General features: G+C 38.4%; 2 protein-coding genes across 3 annotated transcripts in view; one reads left to right on the plus strand and one right to left on the minus strand.

Annotated features, from left to right (window-relative positions):
• LOC134796353 (cationic amino acid transporter 2-like) overlaps positions 1–26,275 on the plus strand; it is a 92,942-nt gene that overhangs the window by 15,942 nt on the left and 50,725 nt on the right. Inside the window, exon 14 of the mRNA XM_063768507.1 lies at positions 10,280–12,624. Within this exon, the coding sequence (XP_063624577.1) occupies positions 10,280–10,407 (128 nt within the window). The 3' untranslated portion in view covers positions 10,408–12,624. The remainder of the gene's footprint in view (positions 1–10,279; positions 12,625–26,275) is intronic.
• LOC134796356 (cationic amino acid transporter 3-like) overlaps positions 13,962–26,275 on the minus strand; it is a 49,464-nt gene continuing 37,150 nt past the window's right edge. Inside the window, exons 2-12 of one of the 2 annotated variants that reach the window (XM_063768516.1) lie at positions 22,555–22,786; positions 21,166–21,314; positions 20,614–20,749; positions 20,145–20,249; positions 19,544–19,830; positions 18,586–18,823; positions 17,190–17,292; positions 16,580–16,731; positions 15,965–16,116; positions 15,462–15,570; positions 13,962–14,940 (exon numbers count right to left, since the gene is read on the minus strand). In XM_063768516.1, coding sequence (XP_063624586.1) covers positions 14,831–14,940; positions 15,462–15,570; positions 15,965–16,116; positions 16,580–16,731; positions 17,190–17,292; positions 18,586–18,823; positions 19,544–19,830; positions 20,145–20,249; positions 20,614–20,749; positions 21,166–21,314; positions 22,555–22,786 — 1,773 coding nt within the window. In that variant the 3' untranslated portion in view covers positions 13,962–14,830. The remainder of the gene's footprint in view (positions 14,941–15,461; positions 15,571–15,964; positions 16,117–16,579; positions 16,732–17,189; positions 17,293–18,585; positions 18,824–19,543; positions 19,831–20,144; positions 20,250–20,613; positions 20,750–21,165; positions 21,315–22,554; positions 22,787–26,275) is intronic. The other variant, XM_063768517.1, reaches the window with a different exon arrangement.

Below are 26,275 nucleotides of genomic sequence, written 5' to 3' on the forward strand. Positions count from 1 at the left end.
ACTATAAAAGGTAACGACTCTGGTACATATATATCCCGTTTTTCTCATTTGAGTCTCAAGTACCTACTGAAAAAAAATATTCCGCATGTAAAAGTGCTGCGTGAAAAATTGCTTTTATATTCCCTTATATTTGCGATGGCTACAGGAAAGACATGAACGAATTTGCTATAAAACGTGTATTACGTATAAAATATCTATTCTCGTAATTTTGGGGTGTAATTACAAAAAACCGGCCAAGTGCGAGTCGGACTCGCGTTCCAAGGGTTCCGTATATTACATAATTTTTAACAATCAGTGCCGGATTAAGATATTTTGATGCCCTAAGCATTTCTAGGTGCCCGCTCTCCTAGGGTCATCAAGATTACATTGATTTTTTGGTAAATTGAGAGAAGTTCATTGCCGCATTACAGCTGAGAATGGAAATCAGTCACATCATTTTATCACGAAAATTGACAGTGCCGCAGCAGTAATGTTGCAACAGAGTACCTAATGCTGTTGCAGTCGCCACCCGAATGTCACCTTTATCATAGCGTAGAAAGTAATAGAAACGCGAGCGAAGCGAGCGCGGAAATTTTTAAAATTTTTTTTTATAAAAACGCAATATGATAGACAGTTGTACATTTTTACTTTTAGTATGGAAATCAGTCACATCATTTTATCACGGAAGTTGACAGTACTGCAGCAGTAACGTTGCAACAGAGTAATGTTGCTGCAGTCGCCACCCGAATGTCACCTTTATCATACCTTTTAAAGTAATTGAAAACGCGAGCGAAGCGAGCGCGAAAATTTTTCGATATAAAAACGCAATTTTAGTTTTAGTCCCAACCAGGCGCGAATCCAGGATTTCATACAGAGAAGGGATGGGACAGTTTTCTATCAGCCTAGCTTCGCATAGGGCTCGATATTTAAGGGTCTCAGCGAGGTTGTTTTCATGCATAAAATATGCAAGAAAGCAGAGAGCTTGGAATTGAATTGGCGAAGTGTGAGTAAAGGCAGTAGGCCCAGCTGCGAAAGAGGAAAGCTTGGATTTGGATCCACGCCCAAGTGTAATTAAGGCAGAAGATCAACTTTGCCGTAAGGCAGAAGGCCTCGCATAAGACCTAACGCCGAACCGCAAAAGAATGGGTTGAAATCGAATCTATGCATGTAATCACGACTCTTCTACTGCTACCGATTGTTTCCCAAAGAATTACGCGCCATTATTTTTGCAAATTAGCTTTTGGACAGCTAAAAAAATCGTGTGGTAAAAACGATGTGTCTGTCCCTAATTTTAAAATTTGTTCACCTTTTTCAACCTGGCATTTTGGTGCCCTCCCTCAACGTGGTGCCGTAAGCACGTGCTTGTTTTGCTTATTGGTTACAAAGTCTTTATTAATTCAACCATTAAAGTCGACGAGTACAAAAAACTTTAAGCTAGCTCTCAATTTAACTTTTTTTTTAAACATTATTTTTAATTTGACCTTACAATTACTCGTAAGTAGGTAAGACCGTTAAATATTTAAAAGGATTATCTTATCAGAAAATTATCACCAATTACTCTAAGAAAACTACTACTCTAAGTAATCCGGCACTGTTAACAATGTATTTTTTATGTGAAACGTGAGTGAAATCTCTTTAAAAAATCCGTAGGGGTCGGATTAAAAACTGTAATTAAGTCCGACTCGCGCTTGACTGTACATTTCTAATAGGTTTTCCTGTCATCTATAGGTATAGACCTATTTTATGTATTTTTTTCAAAATTTTAGACCTAGTAGTTTCGGAGATAAGGGGGGGGGAATGGTCATTTTTTGCCTATTTTCTTGAATAACTTCTAAACTGTTGATTCGAAAATTATAAAAAAAAAATATTTGAAATCCTTACAATAAGCTCTTTTATTTGATATGTAACATGATATAGTTTGAAAAATTTTTTTTTTCATTTTTTCATTTACCCCCCAAAAGTGGCCCCCATGTTTAAAATTCATTTGTTTACGTTACATGTCCGTATTCGGGTCACAAACTTACATATGTGTACCAAATTTCAACTTGATTGGTCCAGTAGTTCCGGAGAAAATCGGCTGTGACAGACGGACAGACAGACAGACAGACAGACAGACAGACAGACAGACAGACAGACGCACGAGTGATCCTATAAGGGTTCCGTTTTTTCCTTTTGAGGTACGGAACCCTAAAAAATAGTACCTAATCGTTACATTCATTACTCCAAAATGAAATGATCATATAATTAAATAGGTGTGACGCTGTAATTAATTGTTTTAAAATTACCCATCAAATGCTGTATTCAAGTTCATTTAGATACAGTGAATCATTATGACCTCAAATAATCTTTACAGATAAAATTTAAGATATTACTGAAAAGAATTATAATACATCAAGCATTCGCGAGATGCGCGACATTTCGGTATGGAAACACAAAGCAATAGTACAAGAGTCTAACTAAACGCGAAGGCCGAAGGCTGAGCTCTGCGTAGGACTGATTCGAAGGTCCGAAGCGTCCGACAGACGCGCGCCACCCGTAACTTTTCCAAGTATTTTAAAGTACAAGTGTCTAAATCGCATGATCCAAAGGTTGAAGTCGCGTAGGGCCGAAGGCCCGAAGCATCCAGAAGGTCAGTTCTAAACACAGGTCAATAGTACAAGTGTCTAAATGCGAAGGCCGAAGGCCGAGCTCCGCGTAGGGCCGAAGGCCCGAAGCGTCCAGGATGTCAGTGGTTAAACACAGAACAGACAGCCTGGACGCTTCGGGCCTACGGCCCTACGCGGAGCTCGGCCTTCGGCCCTCGCACTTAGACACTTGTACTATTGTTCTGTGTTTAAGCACTAACATCCTGGACGCCACGGGCCTTCGGCCCTACGCGGAGCTCGGCCTTCGGCCTTCGCATTTAGAAACTTGTACTATTGCCCTGTGCTAAGGAACTGACATACTGGACGCTTCGGGCCTTCGGCCCTACGCGGAGCTCAGCCTTCGGCCTTCGCATTTAGACACTTGTACTATTGTTCTGTGTTAAAGCACTAACATCCTGCACGCTTCGGGTCTTCGGCCCTACGCGGAGCTCGGCCTTCGGCCTTCGCATTTAGACACTTGTGCTATTGCTCTGTGCTAAAGCACTGACGTCTTGGACGCTTCGGGCCTTCGGCCCTACGCGGAGCTCGGCCTTCGGCCTTCGCATTTAAACACTTGTACTATTGTTCTGTGTTTAAGCACTAACATTCTGGACGCTTCGGGCTTTCGGCCCTACGCGGAGCTCGGCCTTCGGCCTTCGCATTTAGACACTTATACTATTATTATGTATTTAAGCACTAACATCCTGGATGCTTCGGGCCTTCGGCCCTACGCGGAGCTCGGCCTTCGCATTTAGACACTTGTACTATTGCTCTGTACTAAAGTACTAACATCCTGGACGCTTCGGGCCTTCGGCCCTACGCGGAGCTCGGCCTTCGGCCCAGTGGCGTGCCTAGGGTTTCTGAGTAAGGCAAGCCGAAAGATATGTTTTCGTAATAAATGTCCAATCTCACTCTTTGGACACAAATGAATTTGCTAGCGTATCGCGGCGAGCTATCATAGCGCACAGGGCATACTAGGTACTACTATAACTACTAGATAGAGTTTTACTTACAAACATACCAGAGGGCCTACCGCGAACACTGAAGTTTGCAAATTGCATGCTTCTTTCTCGGTCACTATAATTACGCCTTAATTGGAGTAAACCAACAATCCTTGTGTTTTGTAAACGGCCGTACAAAGTTTTCTCTTAAGGGGCCGGTATATGACGTTTTCGATTTAGACCTCACTTTGTAACCATAATTTGTTCAATAAGTGTTTAATAATTGCATTAAATTACACGTAAATTTGTTCACGAAGAAACCGTGTACCGACTCTTTGTGCCATTATATTTTTAATTTGCTGTTATTCTCTACAAATCGACACTAAAAGTATCAAAAAATCAAAATATGGAGTTCCGTTTGAGACAGAAGCAAAACAATTTTGTCTTTGACAGTAATTGAATTATTGTATGATTCTGAAAGCTAGATAATTCAGCTACCAATTTATTATCGATTTATATTTTTACTCACAAAGACAACACAGAAATTCAATCTCAAATGTAAACTTTCGAACAATTTCCATACATTGACGACATCACTCAAAATTCTTCTTCAAGTCAGATGCCCGTTGGGGCTACACCGGAGCACACGTGTACTTCTTCAAATGAAAATGACAGCTTGATTTTCTTGCTTTTGACAATTATATTGACATTAAATCATATACGCACACGAGAAAGTATACCAGTAGATAAATTGTATTTCAAAAAATAGGGTACATAAATATCTGCCTTCGTCTCATTTAAATTTGATTTGCTGTTATAATGGTTGAAAACCGCAGTAAACTATCTTAAAACAATACGATTACAGTCGAATTTAAGTATTATGTTCCTTCAAAACTCGCTTAAAATGAAAAAAGTTTAAAGACTCATCTTTACTGATTGGGATAAATTTTTATTATGCTGGTATCATTTTGCGTCAGTTTAAAAACGTATTTGACTTCTGTACGTCAATGAATTTTGATGACAATTGTAATCTTGTGAAAAAATGAAAATGAAAATGAAAATGATTTATTTCGTTCTTACCATTTACAAAATAAGAATCAAGGTTGGAATTTCCTAGTAAGCATATGAAATACTTGTGGCAGGAAATCCCGCTCCTCTAAAATTAGCATTGTCACTATATTACTATAGTACAGGAAACATGCAAATTAAATTAAATTAAATAATATTACATTAAAATTCATATAAAAGCATCCAAATTAATGTAGCACAAAAAAAAATTTAATTCTAATTAAATTAATAGATAAAAGAAATTAAATTAAATTTAGGCTAAAATCAATTACATTAGATTGTTACTAAGTGTTAGCTAACTAAATTAAATTAAATCAAATAACATTATATTCAAATTACATTAAATGAAATCAGCCAAAATAAAAATAGACTATTTTTAAAATTAAAAAACCAATATGCATATTAAGTAAGTTAGTCTGTGTGTTTGTGAGCTTGGGGTAACTAAGTTTTATGATGAAGCCTTGTATAATAATAATTCGGTTCCTTCATAGCCCATTTGTTTTAGCCACTCAGTAAGCACTATTTTACACCTACGGTATTGTAATTCATAAATACCTAACTTATTATTGATTGTGTTGTAGATATATGCAGATTGTGCAGCGTACTGTCTTTTTGCAAACATAGATTTAAATTTAGATTGTGAAATTACTCTAGGTTTACGTCTCCGCGAAGTGAGCATAGGTTTAAATTCAATATTTCTGTGTAATTTCAAAGTAGCGCTTAGCACATACAATTTTCTCATTGACAATTGGTCACTAATTTCATAAAGTTCGCTAGTTGAAAATCTGAACGGCTTAAAATACATAATTTTCAACAGGCAGCGCTGCGCTCTTTCAACTTCTATAAACTTACTTTTTATTGCCCCTCCCCAGACATTAATACAATAAACCATAACAGATTGTGCTATTGTGATATACAGTTGATTGAGGAGTTTTTTGTGAGCGATGTGTCTGAGTATTATATTATACAAGTTTTATCTTAAAATATTGCCTATTAACAGGAAGAGTTATGTAATTCGTATAAGTAATACCTGAAAGTCTTGTACCTAGATCTGTAATACCATGGATTGCGACGAATAAATGATAATGATTATGCCGTTCGTTCCGTCTATATGTATAATGCGTTTACGTGCTGTTCTCTGAAAGTACTAGCGAGTTTTTGCGGCTTTGGAGACCGAGATGAAGCTTACAGGCCAATGGCGCTCTAGTTATTGTTATGTATACCTATGTATCGAATGTTTTATAAATTACCTATAAAAAGCAATGTTTTATTTCGATTAGGTCTACATTTTGTGCATATTGCATATCTGAAGTATTTTCGTACTAAACTTGAAACTTTCGTTGAAACTAAATAAAATAATTATTCCAAATGTACAGTCGCCTGCAATTTATGTTACACAACGAAGGCCGCAAAAATATCTGACACGATCTTATTTGTAGAACCATAAGAACATGTCACATATTTTTGCGGCGTTCGAAGAGTAGGTACCGTCATTATCACCAACTTTGCCCGCTTTTTTTTTTAAACGAATTTCTCAAAAATCATCACATATGACTTTTTTTGCTCAGCACGTCCATTGTGATCAAACGCATCAGTTTATTTGAAAAAAATATATTTTTTACCCATTTTTTTGCGTTTTAGAGGGCGGGCAAAGATATCCGGGGTTTTCGCCAACATTGCCCACGTCAATTTGGTATTCAAATACAGCTCGTATGATGATGATGTCTAAGGATCACTTAAAGGTTTTGGGCAATCCTACCATTCCCTGTTAATAACTTAGCGATAAGTGTAAAAACTTTAAAATAAATTTGCTGGGCAATGTTGCCTACCCGTTTTTGCCCATTTCCAAATAAGGCTCGCCTAAGCATTTTACAAAGGCTAGGGTTGTCACTTTTGAGAAAATCTGTTACAATAGTTTAATGGCCAAAAATATGATTTTTGTTGTGTTTTTCATTCGTTAACGGGATAAAACATCTAAATAAAGGATAATAAGACAAATTAAATACAGTATATATTTATAAACTTATTTTAGTGTACAAACATAACCTTCTTTTACTTGCGAAGTTGGGTAAATTAGATGAAAGTGACAACCCTAATCCGTTTTTGGTGGTGGGCAATGTTGGTATGGATGCCAAATTACCGGATTACTTTGCCCACCGCTAAAACTTTTGTGTATTTAGGCCTTTTTAGTTTAAATCTCAATAGACATAATCTATGCTTCATGTGTTATAACTCAAACCCGGAAATATTTGTCAAAGGGTTCTCAATGTTTTCTACTTGCATTTATTATTTATAAATTTTTTGCCCGCCGAAATATACCCTATATTAGACAACTCGCTCAAATCAAAATTCCCAAGTCAAGTTATGCACAAGTTTGGTATATAGTTTTGTCAGAAATATAACCTATATTCTACTAAAAATAGCAGGGTGGCCATAACTATTATATTTTTTCTACATTAACGAATTTGTTTAAAATTGTCGTTTTGGGCAAAGTTTCCCTGGAGGCAAAGTTGGCGCTAATGACGTAACATATTATTGCAGGTGACTGTACATAAATGTTTCGGTGATTTTGAGATTATTTTTCAGGTTAGTTTACTAACAATCAAGTTATGCAGATACCGATTTCGTGAACGTATAAGTAGTAAGGTACCGCTATTGTTTAGCGATACCGATTATTTTTGAAGGTAAAACTATACCGGTTGAAATATAAAGATATTAAAATTACAGCAGGGACAACCATTTTTTATAGGTGTACCTAAACCATCATTGGCCGAGCGTTAGCAAAGGTCTCCGTTTCAGCTTGGGCAAAAATGCTTTTGTATGTTCTCCTTTGCAGATCACATTTCTCAACTGATTCTCGTGAAAATTTGTAAGCAGGTTCGATAGAACTATTCTGTTTCGCTTTATCCGCCAAAATGGAATTGCCACCCTGCTGAAACTTTATTTATTTAAATTCCTATTGAATGGATTTTGCACCTTATGAAAAACCGTATAGAGTAGTAAATAACATTTTACATCTGACTTAATGACATCTTGTTTTATTCGCTTTAATTGTACAAAACGCGTATCTCGACAAAGCAATATTAGGTAGTAAAACAGTCAACAATCAAATGAATTAAATAGGTACGTCACGTGTGACATGAACAGACAAGGAAAGCAAGATTAAATGCATTGTTTCTCTTTCATCTTTCAATGGAACGCTTTTACCCTTAAAGGAGGCTAGTGGTCAATACTAAACTAAAAGTCCAATCTTAAAAAAACATGATGGGTCACTGACCTGTCCCAGTAAAGTGAGGTAGTGTGCGTGAAGTGAGCTTGTGTGTGAAATGGGGTAAATTGACAGAATCTGAAATTTTACCCACCGCTACCGTCGCCTTAATGCGACTGACTTACCTGAGAATACACAAGTCGGGTGTTGGAAATGATATCCCATTTTTTACAAAGTTTAACGATTTTACCTTGTCTTCGTTGAGTAATACGTGGACGCATCTCATACCGTCACAAGGAACAACTTCATCCATTTAACAATGGACTTATAAACGTCACAACAAACAAACAAATCCACATTCACTACTTAATTCAAATTCATTTAAATAAATTGAGCTTTCGTTATTTTTGACTCGACTAAATAATAATACACTTGAAGTAAACGCGTGCCCGTGTGAACTTATGCAGCTAACTTCACACCAAAAGCCAGGCTTAAATCGCCTTATAAAATTGCTATACATACCAACAAATAGTTACATCGTTATATGGCGGTTTGTAGGCTAAGATCGCCAAGAGCGGGACGAAAAAGCAAGCCCGGTTGCAAGCCGACGAGTGCGAGCAGGATAGCTAGAACATCCTACGCCTGATTTCTTTCGCGCGGACGAGGCGCCACCACGGCAAATATTTGCAACACGCTGGAGCCGCGGTCCGCGCGCCTGTGGCTTGAATTTAATAATACGGGTTCATTTGGCGCGCGGTTTAAAAATAATCTATATTGATTATTGATCTTAGCACTACGTAATTTCGGTAAGGCAACTAAGGCAAGCCCGGCTTTTGGGCTTGTATGGAAGTACCGCCACTGCTTCGGCCTTCGTATATAGACACTTGTACTATTGTTCTGTGCTAAAGCACCGACGTCCTGGACGCTTCGGGCCTTCGGCCCTACGCATTTAGACACTTATACTATTATTATGTGTTTAAGCACTAACATCCTGGACGCTTCGGGCCTTCAGCCCTACGCGGAGCTCGGCCTTCGCATTTAGTCACTTGTACTATTGTTCTGTGCTAAAGCACTGACATCCTGGACGCTTCGGGCCTTCGGCCCTACGCGGAGCTCGGCCTTCGGCCTTCGCATTTAGACACTTATACTATTATTATGTGTTTAAGCAATAACATCCTGGACGCTTCAGGCCTTCGGCCCTACGCGGAGTTCGGCCTTCGGCCTTCGCATTTAGACACTTGTACTATTGTTCTGTGCTAAAGCACTACCATCCTGGACGCTTCGGGCCTTCGGCCCTACGCGGAGCTCGGCCTTCGGCCTTCGCATTTAGACACTTGTGCTATTGCTCTGTGCTAAAGCACTGACGTCTTGGACGCTTCGGGCCTTCGGCCCTACGCGGAGCTCGGCCTTCGGCCTTCGCATTTAAACACTTATACTATTGTTCTGTGCTAAAGCACTGACATCCTGGACGTTTCGGGCCTTCGGCCCTACGCGGAGCTCGGCCTTCGGCCTTCGCATTTAGATACTTATACTATTGTTCTGTGATTAAGCACTTAAATCCTGGACGCTTCGGGCCTTCGGCCCTACGCGGAGCTCAGCCTTCGGCCTTCGCATTTAGACACTTATACTATTGTTCTGTGTTTAAGCACTGACAGCCTGGACGCTTCGGGCCTTCGGCCCTACGCGGACCTCGGCCTTCGGCCTTCGCATTTAGACACTTGTACCATTGTTCTGTGTTTAAACACTAACATATTGGACGCTTCGGGTCTTCGGCCCTACGCGGAGCTCGGCCTTCGGCCTTCGCATTTAGACACTTGTACCATTGCTCTGTGCTAAAGCACTGACATTCTGGACACTTCGGGCCTTCGGCCCTACGCGGAGCTCGGCCTTCGGCCTTCGCATTTAGACACTTGTACTATTGTTCTGTGCTAAAGCACTGACATCCTGGACGCTTAGGGCCTTCGGCCCTACGCGGAGCTCGGCCTTCGGCCTTCGCATTAGCTGTCCACACCGCGTTTCACGTCAACCACAGCGGCTGTGTACCTGATACAGCCTATCTCCATTTTTTTCACTGATATGTGTTAAATTTGTTAAATGTCTAAAAGTATCGCCATCTACTCGAGAGTAGGCCAAAGCTCATCTTTTCGAGCGATGGCGCCATACCTTTGGCCTACTCTCGAGTAGATGGCGATACTTTGACAATATTTCTCTATTTCAAATTCTCTTTGCTACTGACAAACAACTATTCGGCGGGCGGCTCGCTATTTCTTTTTTCTTAAATTAACTCGGATCTGACCTTAATTCAGGTTATTAACTGTCACCAAATTTCAGTCAAATGTGTTCAGCCATTTTTTCGTAATTGAGGAACAAACATGCAAACATGTAAACATCCAAAAATCTAAATATTATTATGTAATTTGCCTTATCAGTAGAACACTAATTAATTGAATAATTTCCAGGTCTTATAATCTACGTGACGTACGGCGCGTGGCACAGCTCGGAGCGCCGCCGGAGCCCCGACGTGCAGCTGTCGGTGCTACACAACGACAGCCACACCGCCTTATTGGCCCACAACGCGCTCGGCTGACCGGAGACCATCGCTACTATCGCTAGTCCTACCGGTACCGTGGTATCATTCATATCCAGTATCTAATCTACATAACCTACAGCTCAGAGCGCCGCCGGAGCCCCGATGTGCAGCTGTCGGTGCTACACAACGACAGCCACACGGCCTTAATGGCCCACAACGCGCTCGGCTGACCGGAGACCATCGCTACTATCGCTAGTCCTACCGGTACCGTGGTATCATTCATATCCAGTATCTAATCTACATAACCTACAGCTCAGAGCGCCGCCGGAGCCCCGATGTGCAGCTGTCGGTGCTACACAACGACAGCCACACGGCCTTATTGGCCCACAACGCGCTCGGCTGACCGGAGACGATCGCTACTGTCGCTAGTCCTACCGGTACCGTGGTATCATTCATGTCCAGTATCTAATCTACATAACCTACAGCTCAGAGCGCCGCCGGAGCCCCGATGTGCAGCTGTCGGTGCTACACAACGACAGCCACACGGCCTTATTGGCCCACAACGCGCTCGGCTGACCGGAGACGATCGCTACTGTCGCTAGTCCTACCGGTACCGTGGTATCATTCATGTCCAGTATCTAATCTACATAACCTACAGCTCAGAGCGCCGCCGGAGCCCCGATGTGCGGCTGTCGGTGCTACACAACGACAGCCACACGGCCTTATTGGCCCACAACGCGCTCGGCTGACCGGAGACGATCGCTACTGTCGCTAGTCCTACCGGTACCGTGGTATCATTCATATCCAGTATTTAATATCTGCAAACTGTCTGTTATCGTATCCTATATTTCTAGTAGTTATAAAAAAGCGATCGGTAATTTCTATTGCCTCGCTAGTGACACCTTTCAAAAATGTCTTGAGTCTTGAGAAGAGGAAGTTAGTATAGCTGAAGTAAGACACCTAACGAACTTAAACTTACTTATAAAGTACTCTAATGAAACTAGGTACTCTAAGATATGTAGTTGTAATTGTATATTAATTCAGTTGTTCAAATAATCTCAGTTCAATCTCACGTGTTAAATATGTTCCTAAAATTAACAGCCAAAGTATTTTAGTATTTATTTACTGAGTAAAGCAAGTAGGCTGGTTAGTTAGATACGCATACGCTATGGAATTTTAGTTTTGACATAAAATGTATTGTTCAATGTACTTATTTATATCTGTATGTTAGTTATAGTTTTTTTTATGTTACGTCATGTATGTACTTATTAAAAAGATCCGTTGCCTAAAAATTGTGTGAACAACATTTATGTCCTACAAATTCTTTAGTGAATCTCTTGCCGTTTAAATGCCTGGCGTTTATGGAAATCATATTTATTAGGTATTTAAAAATAGTTATTTACGATACAAGTGCGGAAAAGAGGAAATTCGAAACGGGCGTTAAGTTGAAACACGATCGAATGGAGTGTTTTAAATCGACACGAGTTGCAAATTACCTATTCTCACGTGTATCGTACAACGTTTTACACATACGTGTATCGTACATATGGCTCTTTAAACTTTCGACATACGCACGAATGGTTTCGAATTTCCTCTTGTCCGCACTTGTATCGTAAGTATTTGGATTAGCATTTTTGCGAACGGATCTTTATAATATTTCTTGGGGAGCGAATTGTATGTTGTGCATTTAAAATAGGTATTAAGTATTTTAATTTTGCTTTTAGATGCGTTGTTGCGTTGTTGCTATGAGCTAAACTAAGTAAGAGGTATGTAAACTAAGCTTCATATATCATTGTTAATGCTTAAAGTATGAAATAGGAATCAAGTTTAGCAAATATTCACGCGACTGCCGGAGGAGGGTTATATATTTTTCGAACGTATCTATGTAAAGTCTAAATATTTGCCATGAGCTATATACATCATATGGTTACTGATTAGTTTTATAGTATATGGTGTTATTACATTCGTCTCTGTTGTGTGAAATAGGCTAAAAAAAAACATATTTTGGCGTTAAAATGAATGTATTAAAAAAATGCAGCCGGGTTTTGAAATTTTAAATTCGACTTGTTTTTGCAGTGGTTTGTGGAACACAATAAATGTAGTTATTAAAGCAAACGTGAGTGATTCCAGTATTACGTAGAATGTGGCTGTGAAACAGCGATATCTATTATATAATTATTTTATTTATAATGCTTATGATGTATAACATGCCTCAAGTTGATTTGATCTTGAAGGGCTGTTTCTGAAATAATAGTTTGTAAGTTTTATTTATGAGTTGCTTTTAAATTTTTAATATGTAGGGGGCTGTCCATAAATTACGTCATCGATTGTTGACGAGTTTTGACCCCCCCCCCCCCCTAAAATCATCCAAACATCATGCTTCGAATGACCCCGTTTCCTCCTACGTCATGCTACCATCATCCGGTGTCCAGACCCCCCCCCCCCCCTAATTTGAAATGACGTAATTTATGAATAGCCCCTAGGTACGTGTACTATCAAAATCGTTGCAGACTTATCTTGGTCTAACTTTAATTTTCTGTTGACAATCTTGATATGGCCCTATTTATTTATATTCGTAAATGTGTTATGCCCCTGTATTGACATTAAATATACTATTGCTACAATATTTTGTCGTTTTACTTACACACCTGTGCACAACTGCACAGTCACCTTAAATTTTATATTGCACATCGTAGCGAACAAAAATGTATGATATGCTCTAATGGGTTGTTTACTGAAGTATTGTTTTAGATATTGTAGGCCGCGGTTTAATATCCAGAAATAAATAAAAACGTTTAATTCATATAATAATTAATATTTATTAATTTTCGACTTTATCAAATCACAGTTTGTTAAATTATTCTAGTTAATAATAACATCATCATAATTTAATGATCACATGATTCTTACCATTACCTACTATCACAAACACACTTACGATCACAACACATTTGTATAAAATTATACATTTATATATACATTACACTGTTTTAATATTATAAGTATTTAATAAAGTCATTTAATGACTTATTGTCACAGAATAGTTGATCTCCAAAATTAGGAGTAACTAATCTTATAAAACTATATTTATAAGGTCAATTAAATATTAATTAATAAAAAAAAACTACAACTAAATTAATAAATAGTGACAATATAATATTCAATTTGCATAACACAATATTTAAGTATTGATATTAACCGTATGATTTTAACAGTTATATGCCAACATTTTTCCAGCAAAGCATTTTTTAACAAAACTATTGATACAGCCAAAACCATAGAAAATCGTACCTTAATTTCTACAACATTTCCCAGTTTGTCACAATTAAATGCAATGACAATACAATGCTAATGTGGATGAGTAATCCGGTGCATGGAATGGCAAGATTGCTTAAACAAAATCATCTTTAAGAGTCGCATTAGTGAACCCGCTGCCAAAATAGCCGCTCTCATACAATCGTAGTAACACTCTCACTGAAACGACGTGCTTAAATTACATGAAACTGCGTGAACATTTAAGTAAAATATATCTATGTCTGATACTAGTGATAATTTATTTGTATTAAAAAATTAAATTTGTATTACAATCGAAAACTAGTACCCTATATTTTAAGAGTAAAATAGCGTCTATTCTAGATTCCCTAAAAATACTTAATCGTCCCTTGTCAAGCACTGCTAATATAATATATCATGCACATAATATGGTAACGGCATCAGCACCAATGTTGGACATTTAGAAATTCTTAGAAAGTAAGATGCTCCGAAGTACCTAATCATGAGGAGTTCTATCCTCCTAAGGCCCAAGGTCCTACCTATACCTACCTATATAGGTACCTACTTATTCAGTTCAATGAAATTTAAATCATATTCGATTGGAAAAGAGTTGCTTTTACTTTGTTTCGTCCAGTTTTTGAACAACCCAAAATCAACTCTATTTCCTACACTGTAGGTTCAAATTTCTGTGGCAAATTTTGCATTTTTCATTTGTATGGCTGGGCATTAGGGGGCTATGAGGCTAATGAGGCACTTGAAACGATATGAGAATGGAATAATCTCAACTAACACGATTTATTATTCACTTAAAAAACTACTGCATTAAGTGCCTGATTTGGTACATCGTGCTTACTTTTGTAAAGTTATTTCTAATTCTAAACAAAAACGAAGTATACGTTCAATGATTATCAAAGAATTCAATCGGTTATCAATTAATTGTTTAAGAAGAAAATGTTTTTCATTAAAAAACTATTAATATTCATAATTGTAGATTGTCCATTACTGGTGCCGTTACGTTACATTATCGTGCAACTTATTTTTAATCATACTTTAACACAATCATTACATTACATTACCTACATACCTACAGTATGCATTTCTTTCCAAACTTGTAGAAACAGGACAGAAAACTATCTTTCTACAATCTTATCCTAAAAAGTCCATGTGTAAATGTCCCATAAGTATAAGGTCCTAACTAGTCCCTCGATCAGAACTTGGTGGTCACCTGTTTGTCCTCGGATTTTCCGTTGCTCGTGGGCACACTAGTTTCGTTCAGAGAACTGTTTCTCACGCCGTAGAAGAAATATATTGCGTATCCTGGAAAATAAATTATAATGTCTTACAAAAAAAACCGGAAACTGATTACTAGTTCGTTCATAAAGTCTAGAAGTCATTTTAAATTTAAGGAGGACTTTTGGCGGAAGGGTTCCTGCGGTTCCGCGGCAGGCTCCCTAATTAAATTAAAAAGATTTAAGCGACGAGAAGATTTAAAATTTAAACTTGATTATTTATTAAGAGTTGACGCCATTAAGGCGTTGCCCCCTATAGTTTACGCACGCTCTCTTGCGCGTTATGAGTCTACCACATGTGGTTTAATCGGAAACTTTTTTACACTTTTGCGTCAATCACACAACAGAGCTTCTGTTCCTATATTATTTTATTATACTCTAGCTAGCTTTTGCCAGAGTAAGAATAGCGCCTGGATAAAGTGTAATAGCAATCATTCAATTTGAGCGTAAGCTTAATTGCTTACATCACCATATATACATTACTTCCTCCACTTTCAGCGGTTTAAGCGTGTAATATTGTATGGATGGATAAAGATGAGTTGGACTTACCTATAACCAGCCACACGATGAACCGCACCCAGGTCTGGTAGTCCAACTGCACCATCAGATACACGTTCATACACACGCTCAGGTACGGAACCAGCGGCACGAGGGGCACCTGAAATACAGTACTAGGTTTAGCAATGGTGTTTGCAAAAACAATATATTTGGTACCTATAGGCCTTATAAAGTAGGTACTCTTTACACTTGGTATCTAGCCCAATCCTCTTCTTCGCGTTATCTCGGCATTTTGCCACGGCTCATGGGAGCCTGGGGTCCGCTTGACAACTAATCCCATGATTTCACATAGGTAGCCCAGTAAGAGGCTTTATTTCTTACAAAAATAAAATTATCCTTATATATAAAAAAGACGATCGACCAAGAGAGGTTCACTTGCTTCGAAATGCAAGTTGGGATAGAAAGAAATGCCCAAATGCGTAATGCGCAGTTCTTTCAGAAAAGTTGTGAAAGAAAGAAGGGCGTTTAGAAGCTGTTATAGGAGTGGTACTTACTTTGAAGCTAAGATGCGCTGTACCCTGCCTCGGCTGTCGGTACAGAATTATTAGCAGCACTAGAAGGGCAGCCCCTAAAGCTCCGAGCGCCGCGTCCAGCGCGCCGCCGTGCTCGTAAGTTAGGAGACTGCAGGTTATCAGAGCTAGGACGACTGAAACAACATAAGTTTTTTGTCAAAAATTTCATTTTTGATACAAGGTTTTATCGCTCACTGTAGTTACTTTTCTTTCAACAGGCAACTAATATTCACCGAATTTTTTTTAACAAATCCAAACACAATTTGGTTACGCTGTTAGGTATATCGCAGAGTTCCTATGGCCACCTCTTGTGTCCATCATCAGATCAGCTCGCTGGTACCATAGAATTGCATAGTCACCTAACTTGTAAAATATAACGTGATTATATATGACCACACAGAATGTATCTAGAGATTTGCCGAAAAAATAGAAATAAGGCTAGAAAATTGAAGCTCTGCTTGACCACGACGTTTCGAGCACGTGTTACTAACACAGTAAGATGGAGGATTTAGCAAAAGAGGCCAACAAGTATGTGAACCTCCTGAGGCCTACAAACATTAAGAAAGTGAAGGTTGGATCTGTTTGGTCTGGACTTACATAATATAATAATGGAAGACTTGGCGATAGAGGCCGACAAGTTTGTAGGCCTCTTCAGGCCGAGAAGGTTAAAGCTCTGCTTGGCCACGGAGTACGGCGTCTCTGGCACCGGTTTCATGCTGGTGATGGAGAGGTCTGGCTCCTGTTCATATCTGAAATACGTAAATAATAAGTTTTGAAAACTACATATGTATTACTTTTTATTGGAGAATTTATTATGATACCTACTCGTATGGATTTCGTAGAGTCCGATATTTTTTATGAAAATATGACCGTTTATAATGACACTCTCACACTTTAATCTGTTCAAATTAACTTAGACGGATTCTAATACGGTGATTAACTAATCATCATCTACAACGGAGTGATATTTGGTTTCTTACGTAGGATAACCACAATAGGAACTGAGTATCTGATGACCCATTTGGTGTAAATGTAAAGATTCTTGACCGCTTTTCGGTAGCTAAATATGTAAACTTGGTTATGGTCATTGTTTTTTTGTCGATGGACACATTATTTATTTTAGGATCTCTTCTATAGGTATTTAATTCAGCAATTGAAGTTTTTAAGGTGATATCATATTACTTTATGATAAGGATTAGGTAGGTACCTTAGAATGAGGACACTGGTAGCAACGATGGTGTAAGCCAGCAGGGTGCCGATAGACATCATGTCGATTAGCTGGTTCAGGTTGAACAACGCCGCCATTATCGCTGCAAAAAAAACAATATTAATTCACATGCAAACGACACACATCAATCATCAACATCATATACTACAACAGCAACACTCTTAACTGTCCATCGGTAGACCTTATGCCTTTGTAATAAGGTTTAAGAACTGTCAGTTAACAGTGTAGGCGATCGTACATATTTAGGTTAGCTTTTGTAAACAAAATTATATATAATAATCATATTGTATAATCATAAGTAGGACGATTTTTAGTTCTTTAGAAACTGAAGTTCAACTTTATTATAGCTTCGTTCTCTTCTAAAGTTGAACAGAAACACTTATCCATGGTACCCTATCACTACCCTAGCATAATCGTAAATATCAAACCATTAACTAGTTGCAAACCACATTTTATTAGACTAGGAGTTTTAACCTTACCTTCAATTTGCATTTTAGAGTCAGCCACATTTGTTCGTAAAAATATCCATCTATTCAATTTTAATACAAACCCCCGCCGTAATTTAGATTTAATTCTGCCGGAACCAAAAATTGATATCTACAAAAAAGGCCCATACTACACGTCGATACAAATTTACAATCATATCCCCAGTTATATCAAATCAGAAGAAAACAACAATACATTTGAAAGAAAATTAAAACAACTTTTATTAAAAAAAGCATATTATACAATAACCGAATTTATGGAAGAAAAGAAATTTTAGACATAGTACGTCCTACAATAAACCTATTGATTAATATAAAATATTCTAAATATCTATATAATGATAAGTTAGTTATACGTTTGTAAAAGCCACTAGAGTTATGTTAGAGATGTATTAAGTACCTGTAACTTAAGTGAATTATGTATGTACTTATGTTTGCTACACCCTTTTCAGGGTCCATGTGATACCATAAGAAATGTAAATACCACCTAAAATGTACCATGGAAGCAAGAAATAAATGAATACTGAAATACTGAATACACTACACCTTATAAAACAAAGTCCCCCGCCGCGTCTGTCTGTTTGTGTGTTTGTTCGCGATAAACTCAAAAACTACTGAACGGATTTTCATGCGGTTTTTACCTATCAATAGAGTTATTCTTGAGGAAGGTTTAAGTGTATAATTTGTTAACCCGTGCGAAGCCGGGGCGGGTCGCTAGTAAGGTTAGATTCAGTGCTGATACCATCGGCGCCATCTTCGCTCACACATGAAATACATAATAGCAAGCCACTCAGGATATAGCAAGAAGTGGCGTCTTGGTCAGCACCCCATCACTCTTGGCAGGGGAAACCTGCCTCAAAATGGGCCAGTTGGCAGAAAAAGTCGCTTACCTGATAGTAATCCGCTAAGGAACGTCGCCAACAAAGGTGTTTTGGTCCACCCATGGATGGTCGCCAAAGGCCTGAACAGCACCCCATCGCTGCCCATGGCATACAGGACTCTTGGTAGAGGAAACATGGCGCCGAGCAGGCTGGTGCACAGAGCGAAGATGGCGCCGATGGTCACGATCCATTTGATGACGGGGAGCCCGGCCTCGGTGAACACGTGCGGGAAGGGAGCGTCGGCATCCTGGAATAACGATTTTATAGGTTAAATATTTATGAGTAAGACGACAACTCTTGGGATTAGTTATACGAGTAAGGATATTGGCGTGGAGGCCGTGAAGTGTCAATGTCAAGTTACGATTTAGGTCTTAAGATGGCAGACCTTCCAACATAAACTTAAAGGGTCCCTATAAAGACTCGCAAAAAAAGAGCCATAATAGGTCAATGCGTTTACCGTCTTAAAAAAATGGGCAATCCCAGTTATTAACTTAGAGAAACAAATGACAACTGTCGACTCATAAAAACGGTTACCTTGAGGAAATAAAAAGATCGTTAATGTAGATTATCTCGTTTGTCACGGTTGCGATAAAAAATAAAACGTTTATCTCCGAGCAAGGTCGTTCATGCCAACTACCTTTTTTTTTAACCTTATTGAAATTTCAGAGATCGCCAATTAACTTTGTATTAATATACCTGTTATCATTTCTCACAACACCATAGTACTTACGTAAGTCGTAGCCGATGAAGCAAAGGCCGGCCATTATGCCTTTCTTTCACACTTACCAGGATGCTAATTTATAGACAGCAGTATAAAAATACGAACTCAGTCATCAACTAATCACTTTAGCTGATGAAGACCTGATTGGAACTGCAGATATCACACGTATATGGTTTTTCATTTTAGCTTATTATACGTGGAATGTCTGTACGTGTACAGTCTCTTGTGTATGTTTAGATAACTAACCTGCAGATAATACGGCCACATCATAGTCAACACCGTCGCGATACTGAAGTATGACACGAAGATCACCACCAGCGACATGACAATCGACAGTGGAATATCCCTCTTCGGATTCTTCGCTTCTTCTCCAGTCGTAGCCACGCAGTCGAAGCCGACGAAGCCGAAGAAGCACTTAGCAGCGCCTGCCATGACGCCGGCTATGCCCCAGGGCATGAAGCCGCCTGCGCCGGCCTTGTCGCGGTATTCTTCGGGGATGTCTTCCAATTTGATTCGCCAGTTGGCTGGGTCACCTGGAGAAAAGGGGATATTTAAGTGTGTATTCGTAATTTGCGCTTGACAAATGCGAATTGCGATGTTTTCTACTACTAATGAGTCCAATCTTAAAATGCAAACCAATCGACACACATTGAGTCAGGGTGAAAACATTGGTGGAACTTGATAATTACCTACTTTAGAAAGATTACAATTAGGTTGACAACGGAATGTCTTCCAATGATTAGTTAATTTAGTTAGGTACCTATATGTACACGGGATTTGGTATTCTAACACTTTATATATGTACCTATTTTCATTTGTATGATATTTATTACTTTTCTTAACTTACTTTTGACAGCTCCAGCGATGATCACAATGACAACAGTCAACATGTTGAGTGCCGTGAACACGTTGTTTAATTTTGTGGACTCTTTCACTCCCACTGCCAGCAGCACTGTAACGTAACGTAACAAAATACCATAATTTAAATTAAATTAATTATAGGACCCAGAATGACAGCCGTTGCATGTGTATGACTACCATAAAACATATCTGGAGCAGAATATGTATTTAAACTACGCAACAGACTACAAGAGGTAGGCCACAGCGAAGTGTTATATCTTGATATACTAAACAGTTATAGAGAATTTCCTTCCACTCCGACATGTCTACGTATTCTTAAGATGTTCAAAAAAGGTGTACTAAGTCCCTGAAGAGCAGCAGCATGCGGTTTGGATGGCACTCCTGGGCTCTAAACTTTATAGGCCCTATAATCGCGTACCATCAGGTCTTTGACGTGGTATAGTATATCCACTTACAAGTGATCAGAAGAACCAGCGTAAACGCGAAGAAGTCCGGATACTCCCCCATGAACCCGATGCGCATGGGCGCCCACTCAGTCATCGCTCGCGCCATGCTGTTGTTCGTCAGGCTGTCTATGTAGTTCGCCATGCCCTGAAATAAATCCAAATTAGTATAATATTACTTAAAACTTAAAAAAAAAAAACAACGGGTTGCATTCCGGGAGTGCCGGCAGAAGTGAAAACTCAATGACATTGTAACAGTTTTTCGATCAGGTCACGTGTCCGTCTTACGAAGCGTCGTACGTCTTACGCTGTCGCGAGTTTATACAACATTTTTCCCCATCACAAAAAGTGCACAGCGCCGCTAAAGAAGCTTTAACTTTAAAAAAAAAGACAATGGTTGAAGAGTTTGAAGATGAATTGTAGGAAAGCGTGCCTTCTAACTACACTCGTGTATCGACCAAATTATGGATAAAGTTGTCAAAAGCCGAACCTTTAGGATACATTACTAACAGGAAAGCTCTAAGAAGAGGTGGGGTTTACAAGTGATAAGTTAGAGTCGCTCACCTTAGCCACACTAGCTGTTCCTATCACGTACTCCAAGATGAGGTTCCATCCTATAGTGAAGCCAACGAACTCGCCGACGCTGACGTAGCTGTACACGTATGCAGAGCCCGCTTTGGGGACTCGGGACGCGAACTCAGCGTAGCAGAGACCTGGAAAATAGACACGTTATGTACGAATCGTATCAAACGGCTAGAGTCGGGGTACATCTAGCTAGAAACAAAAGAATATGAACATTCTCTACCTATAGCAGTTTAAGATAAGGTAAGGAGTTCCTTAATCGATAAATGAGGTTATCGGTATAAGAACTTCTTACCTGTCATTTAATTTTGGCCCCTCTAATATAATATTAACAACAATAACAATATTTAATAATATCGGGGGATGTGTCTTACAAGGCTATTTTGCAACATTTTATTTGAATCATCTCAATTTACTGTAAATTATATTTCAAGACGTAATACATTAATGTAAGCCTGTTAAGCCTACACGCTTTCTGTTAATGAGATAGCGGTTTGTTTTGTATGATATCACGTTTAAGATTTATATAACTACCTCACTACCTGCACTGCCGGATTAAGCGTTTTATGGAGGCGAGGAAAGATTCAGTTTCTTGAAGCAAACCAAAAAAGAAAGCTTGAAAAATTTACCGCCGTAGTTAATTTAAAACGATGGCAATAAGGCTGCCGGCGTTATTAAGTTGGGGAGGAAAGGAAATAAACTTACCAAGAAGCTGACGCTATAGCATCGACCAAGAATTTAGAAGATAGTTCAGCGGGCCAGCGGGTGGAGTGGCGACCACCTTTTAAATTTTCACGGTGCATTTTGGAATTTTAGAAACTCCACCTTCAGTCTTTGCACGCCCTCGATTTAGCAATGAATGTGAGGGACGTGAGAGCGTTTTCACATTGTCCGATCCGATATCGGATGTAGGATCCTACATCCGCGTAGTAAGGCCGCGGGGGCGCGCCCGGGCGCCGACTTTAGCGGTCACGCACACTATAACAAGCATTAAGCCTACACATACGCTAACAAACAAATATTATCGGTCCGACAGCTGTTGGGGGGCTCCGACATGGCTGAGTTTATCGGAAGCGCCTTTCCGATATCGGATGTCGGAAGGCGTCTATGACAAAAAAGCTGCATGAGAGTGCCATTGGCATTAAGTCCGCCTTTTTTGCGTTATTTATCGTTTTTTATATTTTATAATGCATAAATAAATACAAAGAAATACAAATATCTTATCAAATATCATTTTGGGATACTTCCTTCCGACATCCGATATCGGATCGGACAATGTGAAAACGCTCTGACGGTCAAGACTATCCACACCGCTGCATACTAAGCATACTTAATTTGACAATCTAATCACAAGTAGAAGAAGAGGCTTACCGGCAAAAGCTGAAGCTATAGCAGCGACCAAAAAGCTTAACGTCACAGCGGGCCCAGCGACCGTCTTCGCCACTGCCCCAGCTAGCACGTAAACACCAAGACCTAATGTACTGCCTACACCTAGGGCAGTTAGGTCTAGGAGGCCTAAACACCGGGCGAGTTGCGTCGAGTTGTCACCATCTTCGAGACGCTTGCACCGCCGGAGGACGTGCAGGATGCGCGCGCAGCCCATCTGGGGAAAGAAGAAAAGTCTATTAAATCGTGGTGAACTGTTGACCTTTCTAATTAATATTCAAAAAAAAAACGTAGCTTTAAGTGAGATGTAACTTGAGGCTGTAAGGCAGCCAACAGGCTATGGAAGTATGGAAGACCATTAGAATCGTGAAGTTTACCCAAGAAAACGGTAAGAAATATAATGAATTTTGCAATATTAAATAAATAAATAAAAATAAATAAATAAATATTAGGGGACATCTTACACAGATCAAACCTAGCCCCAAACTAAGCAAATAATATAGTAATATTATAGTGCGATAGGGCTGTTATGCGTGTTGAGGCAGAGTTTGTGATACTCTGTAGGTATATATTACTAGGTACCTGAGTATGTATTTTAAACGATAAACAACGCGTTAATATTATTTGGAGCCTGTTATACCTACCTATCACACTGCTGGACAAATACCACTCCTCAAATTCTCCACTGGTTTCGGTGCAGTGCTATTTCTGGTCACTCTTCCAAGAAAGATTCGAGTTCATATTATTAAATAGGTACATTTAAAATAAATAGAACACATAGTGTGTATATACAATTTAACATGTATTACATGTACGTAATACATGTTAAATTGTTCCTACAAGTGTTTCAAGAAGCATGTTTCCAAGAGTGTTTTAAGCCTGTGTCCATCGGTCGGCGCGTCTTCAATTCGCATGTAAACTTGAAGATAGCGAAATGATTAACTCATATCAAGAACGTACTTCACGTCAATGTTAGAAAATCACGGTTGTTTTAATGGCATGGTTATGTAAACTCGATAAATAAATGAGTTTCATTCGTTTTTGGAAATATGTAGCTTTAATACAGAGGGTATATGGGTATTGGGTACTAACAAGATGGCGATTTAGATACACTCAGCATCAGTAGGACACCAATAGGAGAATGCACCAAAAGGTATCAGCCACCCCTATTGTGGAATTTAAAAGTCACAAGTGTCTCTTAAATCCTCATCGTTTTTCCTATGAGCTATTTTACATCTCAAACCTTTAACTATAGCTCCAATGATAAGATAAAAAGAAAATAAGTATAAACGAAAATTGTCTATGTAGGTACACAGTCAGTATACTAACGCTATACATATGTAAATATTAACTAAGTTATACTATTTACATAGATAAATCCTAAATCTGATGATGATGCCCTGATGACTCAAAGTCATGGCTCCCTCGCGTGACAGGCGTGAATGGCGTGATACATATATTTTTATTTCGCAAATAAGCTTGTGTCATGTCACATTATTATGTTTTTAAATGGGCCGATTTTTTTGTCAGATTTCGACAAAATTAAGGGGCCGGTATATGACGTTTTCGATTTAGATCTCACTTTGTAACCATAATTTGTTCAATAAATGTTTAATAATTGCATTAAATTACACGTAAATTTGTTCACGAAGAAACCGTGTACCGACTCTTCATGCCATTGTATTTTTAATTTGCTGTTATTCTCTACAAATCGACACTAAAAGTATCAAAAAATCAAAATATGGAGTTCCGTTTGAGACAGAAGCAAAACAATTTTGTCTTTGACAGTAATTGAATTATTGTATGATTCTGAAAGCTAGATAATTCAGCTACCAATTTATTATCGATTTATATTTTTACTCACAAAGACAACACAGAAATTCAATCTCAAATGTAAACTTTCGAACAATTTCCATACATTGACGACATCACTCAAAATTTTTCTTCAAGTCAGATGCCCGTTGGGGCTACACCGGAGCACACGTGTACTTCTTCAAATGAAAATGACAGCTTGATTTTCTTGCTTTTGACAATTATATTGACATTAAATCATATACGCACACGAGAAAGTATACCAGTAGATAAATTGTATTTCAAAAAATAGGGTACATAAATATCAGCTCGCGTCTCATTTAAATTTGATTTGCTGTTATAATGGTTGAAAACCGCAGTAAACTATCTTAAAACAATACGATTACAGTCGAATTTAAGTATTATGTTCCTTCAAAACTCGCTTAAAATGAAAAAAGTTTAAAGACTCATCTTTACTGATTGGGATCAATTTTTATTATGCTGGTATCATTTTGCGTCATTTTAAAAACGTATTTGACTTCTGTACGTCAATGAATTTTGATGACAATTGTAATCTTGTATTATATTATAGAACTTTTATCTTAAAATAATGCCTATTCACAGGAAGAGTTATGTAATTCGTATAAGTAATACCTGAAAAGTCTTGTACCTAGATCTGTAATACCATGGATTGCGACGAATAAATTATTATGATTATGCCGTTCGTTCCGTCTATATGTATAATGCGTGTACGTGCTGTTCTCTGAAAATCTTCTCTTTCTGTTCTAGACCAGCACTAAGTACTAGCGAGTTTTTACGGCTTTGGAGACCGAGATGAAGCTTACAGTCAAATAGCGATATGGCCTGGTTATTGTTATGTATACCTATGTATCGAATGTTTTATAAATTTACTATAAAAATCAATGTTTTATTTCGATTAGGTCTACATTTTGTGCATATTGCATATCTGAAGTATTTTCGTACTAAACTTGAAACTTTCGTTGAAACTAAATAAAATAATTATTCCAAATGTACAGTCGCCTGCAATTTATGTTACACAACGAAGGCCGCAAAAATATCTGACACGATCTTATTTGTAGAACCATAAGACCATGTCACATATTTTTGCGGCCTTCGAAAAGTAGGTACCGTCATTATCACCAACTTTGCCCGCTTATTTTTTAAAACGAATTTCTCAAAAAACATCACATCATCATGGACCTAGAATACTACGGACGTAGTTTTGCTAAGACAAAAACTGTGATTCCATCATCCACCAATTTCCTTGTATTTACGCGTGACACACACACATTGACAGTTATCTCAATGCCCTCATCCACCAATTTGCCGTCAGACGGATCGAAACGTCAGTGAAGTAAATTTGTCCACGAAAAATGTAAAATATGCCGGCATGCGTAGTTAAATCCTGCAAGAATTGTACCGATCGAAAGAAAAAAAGTGACGGAATAACTTTCATAGCTAATTTTATCAATTATCACGGTATAGTACATAAAATCTCCATATTTCATTGTTTATAAATGCGAAACAGGAATGTGACCAGTAAGTTGAATAGGGTAATTTCCCGAAAGTAGGGTAATTGATGCCCTTCTTATTATATCATTATGTATATAAGAGATAATTTAGGATATTTAGGTAAATAGCTAAATTATTGATTTTGCATTTTTAAACTAAAGGAAATTAAAGACGTTTACATGAATAATGTTTGATAGTTAACGTATGTAAGGTAAACATACTCATGGTGCTCGACGCGGTCCCAGTCCAGTACATGTCATCTTGAAACTTAAACCATTGTCAATAGAGGTGACAGCAAGGTGTCATCTATTGGACATTAACATGTCGAACACTAGTACATTTACCTTATATTTATTTTTTGTATAAAATCAGATGTGTTACA

Source organism: Cydia splendana, chromosome 13 (assembly GCF_910591565.1).
Source record: "Cydia splendana chromosome 13, ilCydSple1.2, whole genome shotgun sequence".
NCBI lineage: Eukaryota > Metazoa > Arthropoda > Insecta > Lepidoptera > Tortricidae > Cydia > Cydia splendana.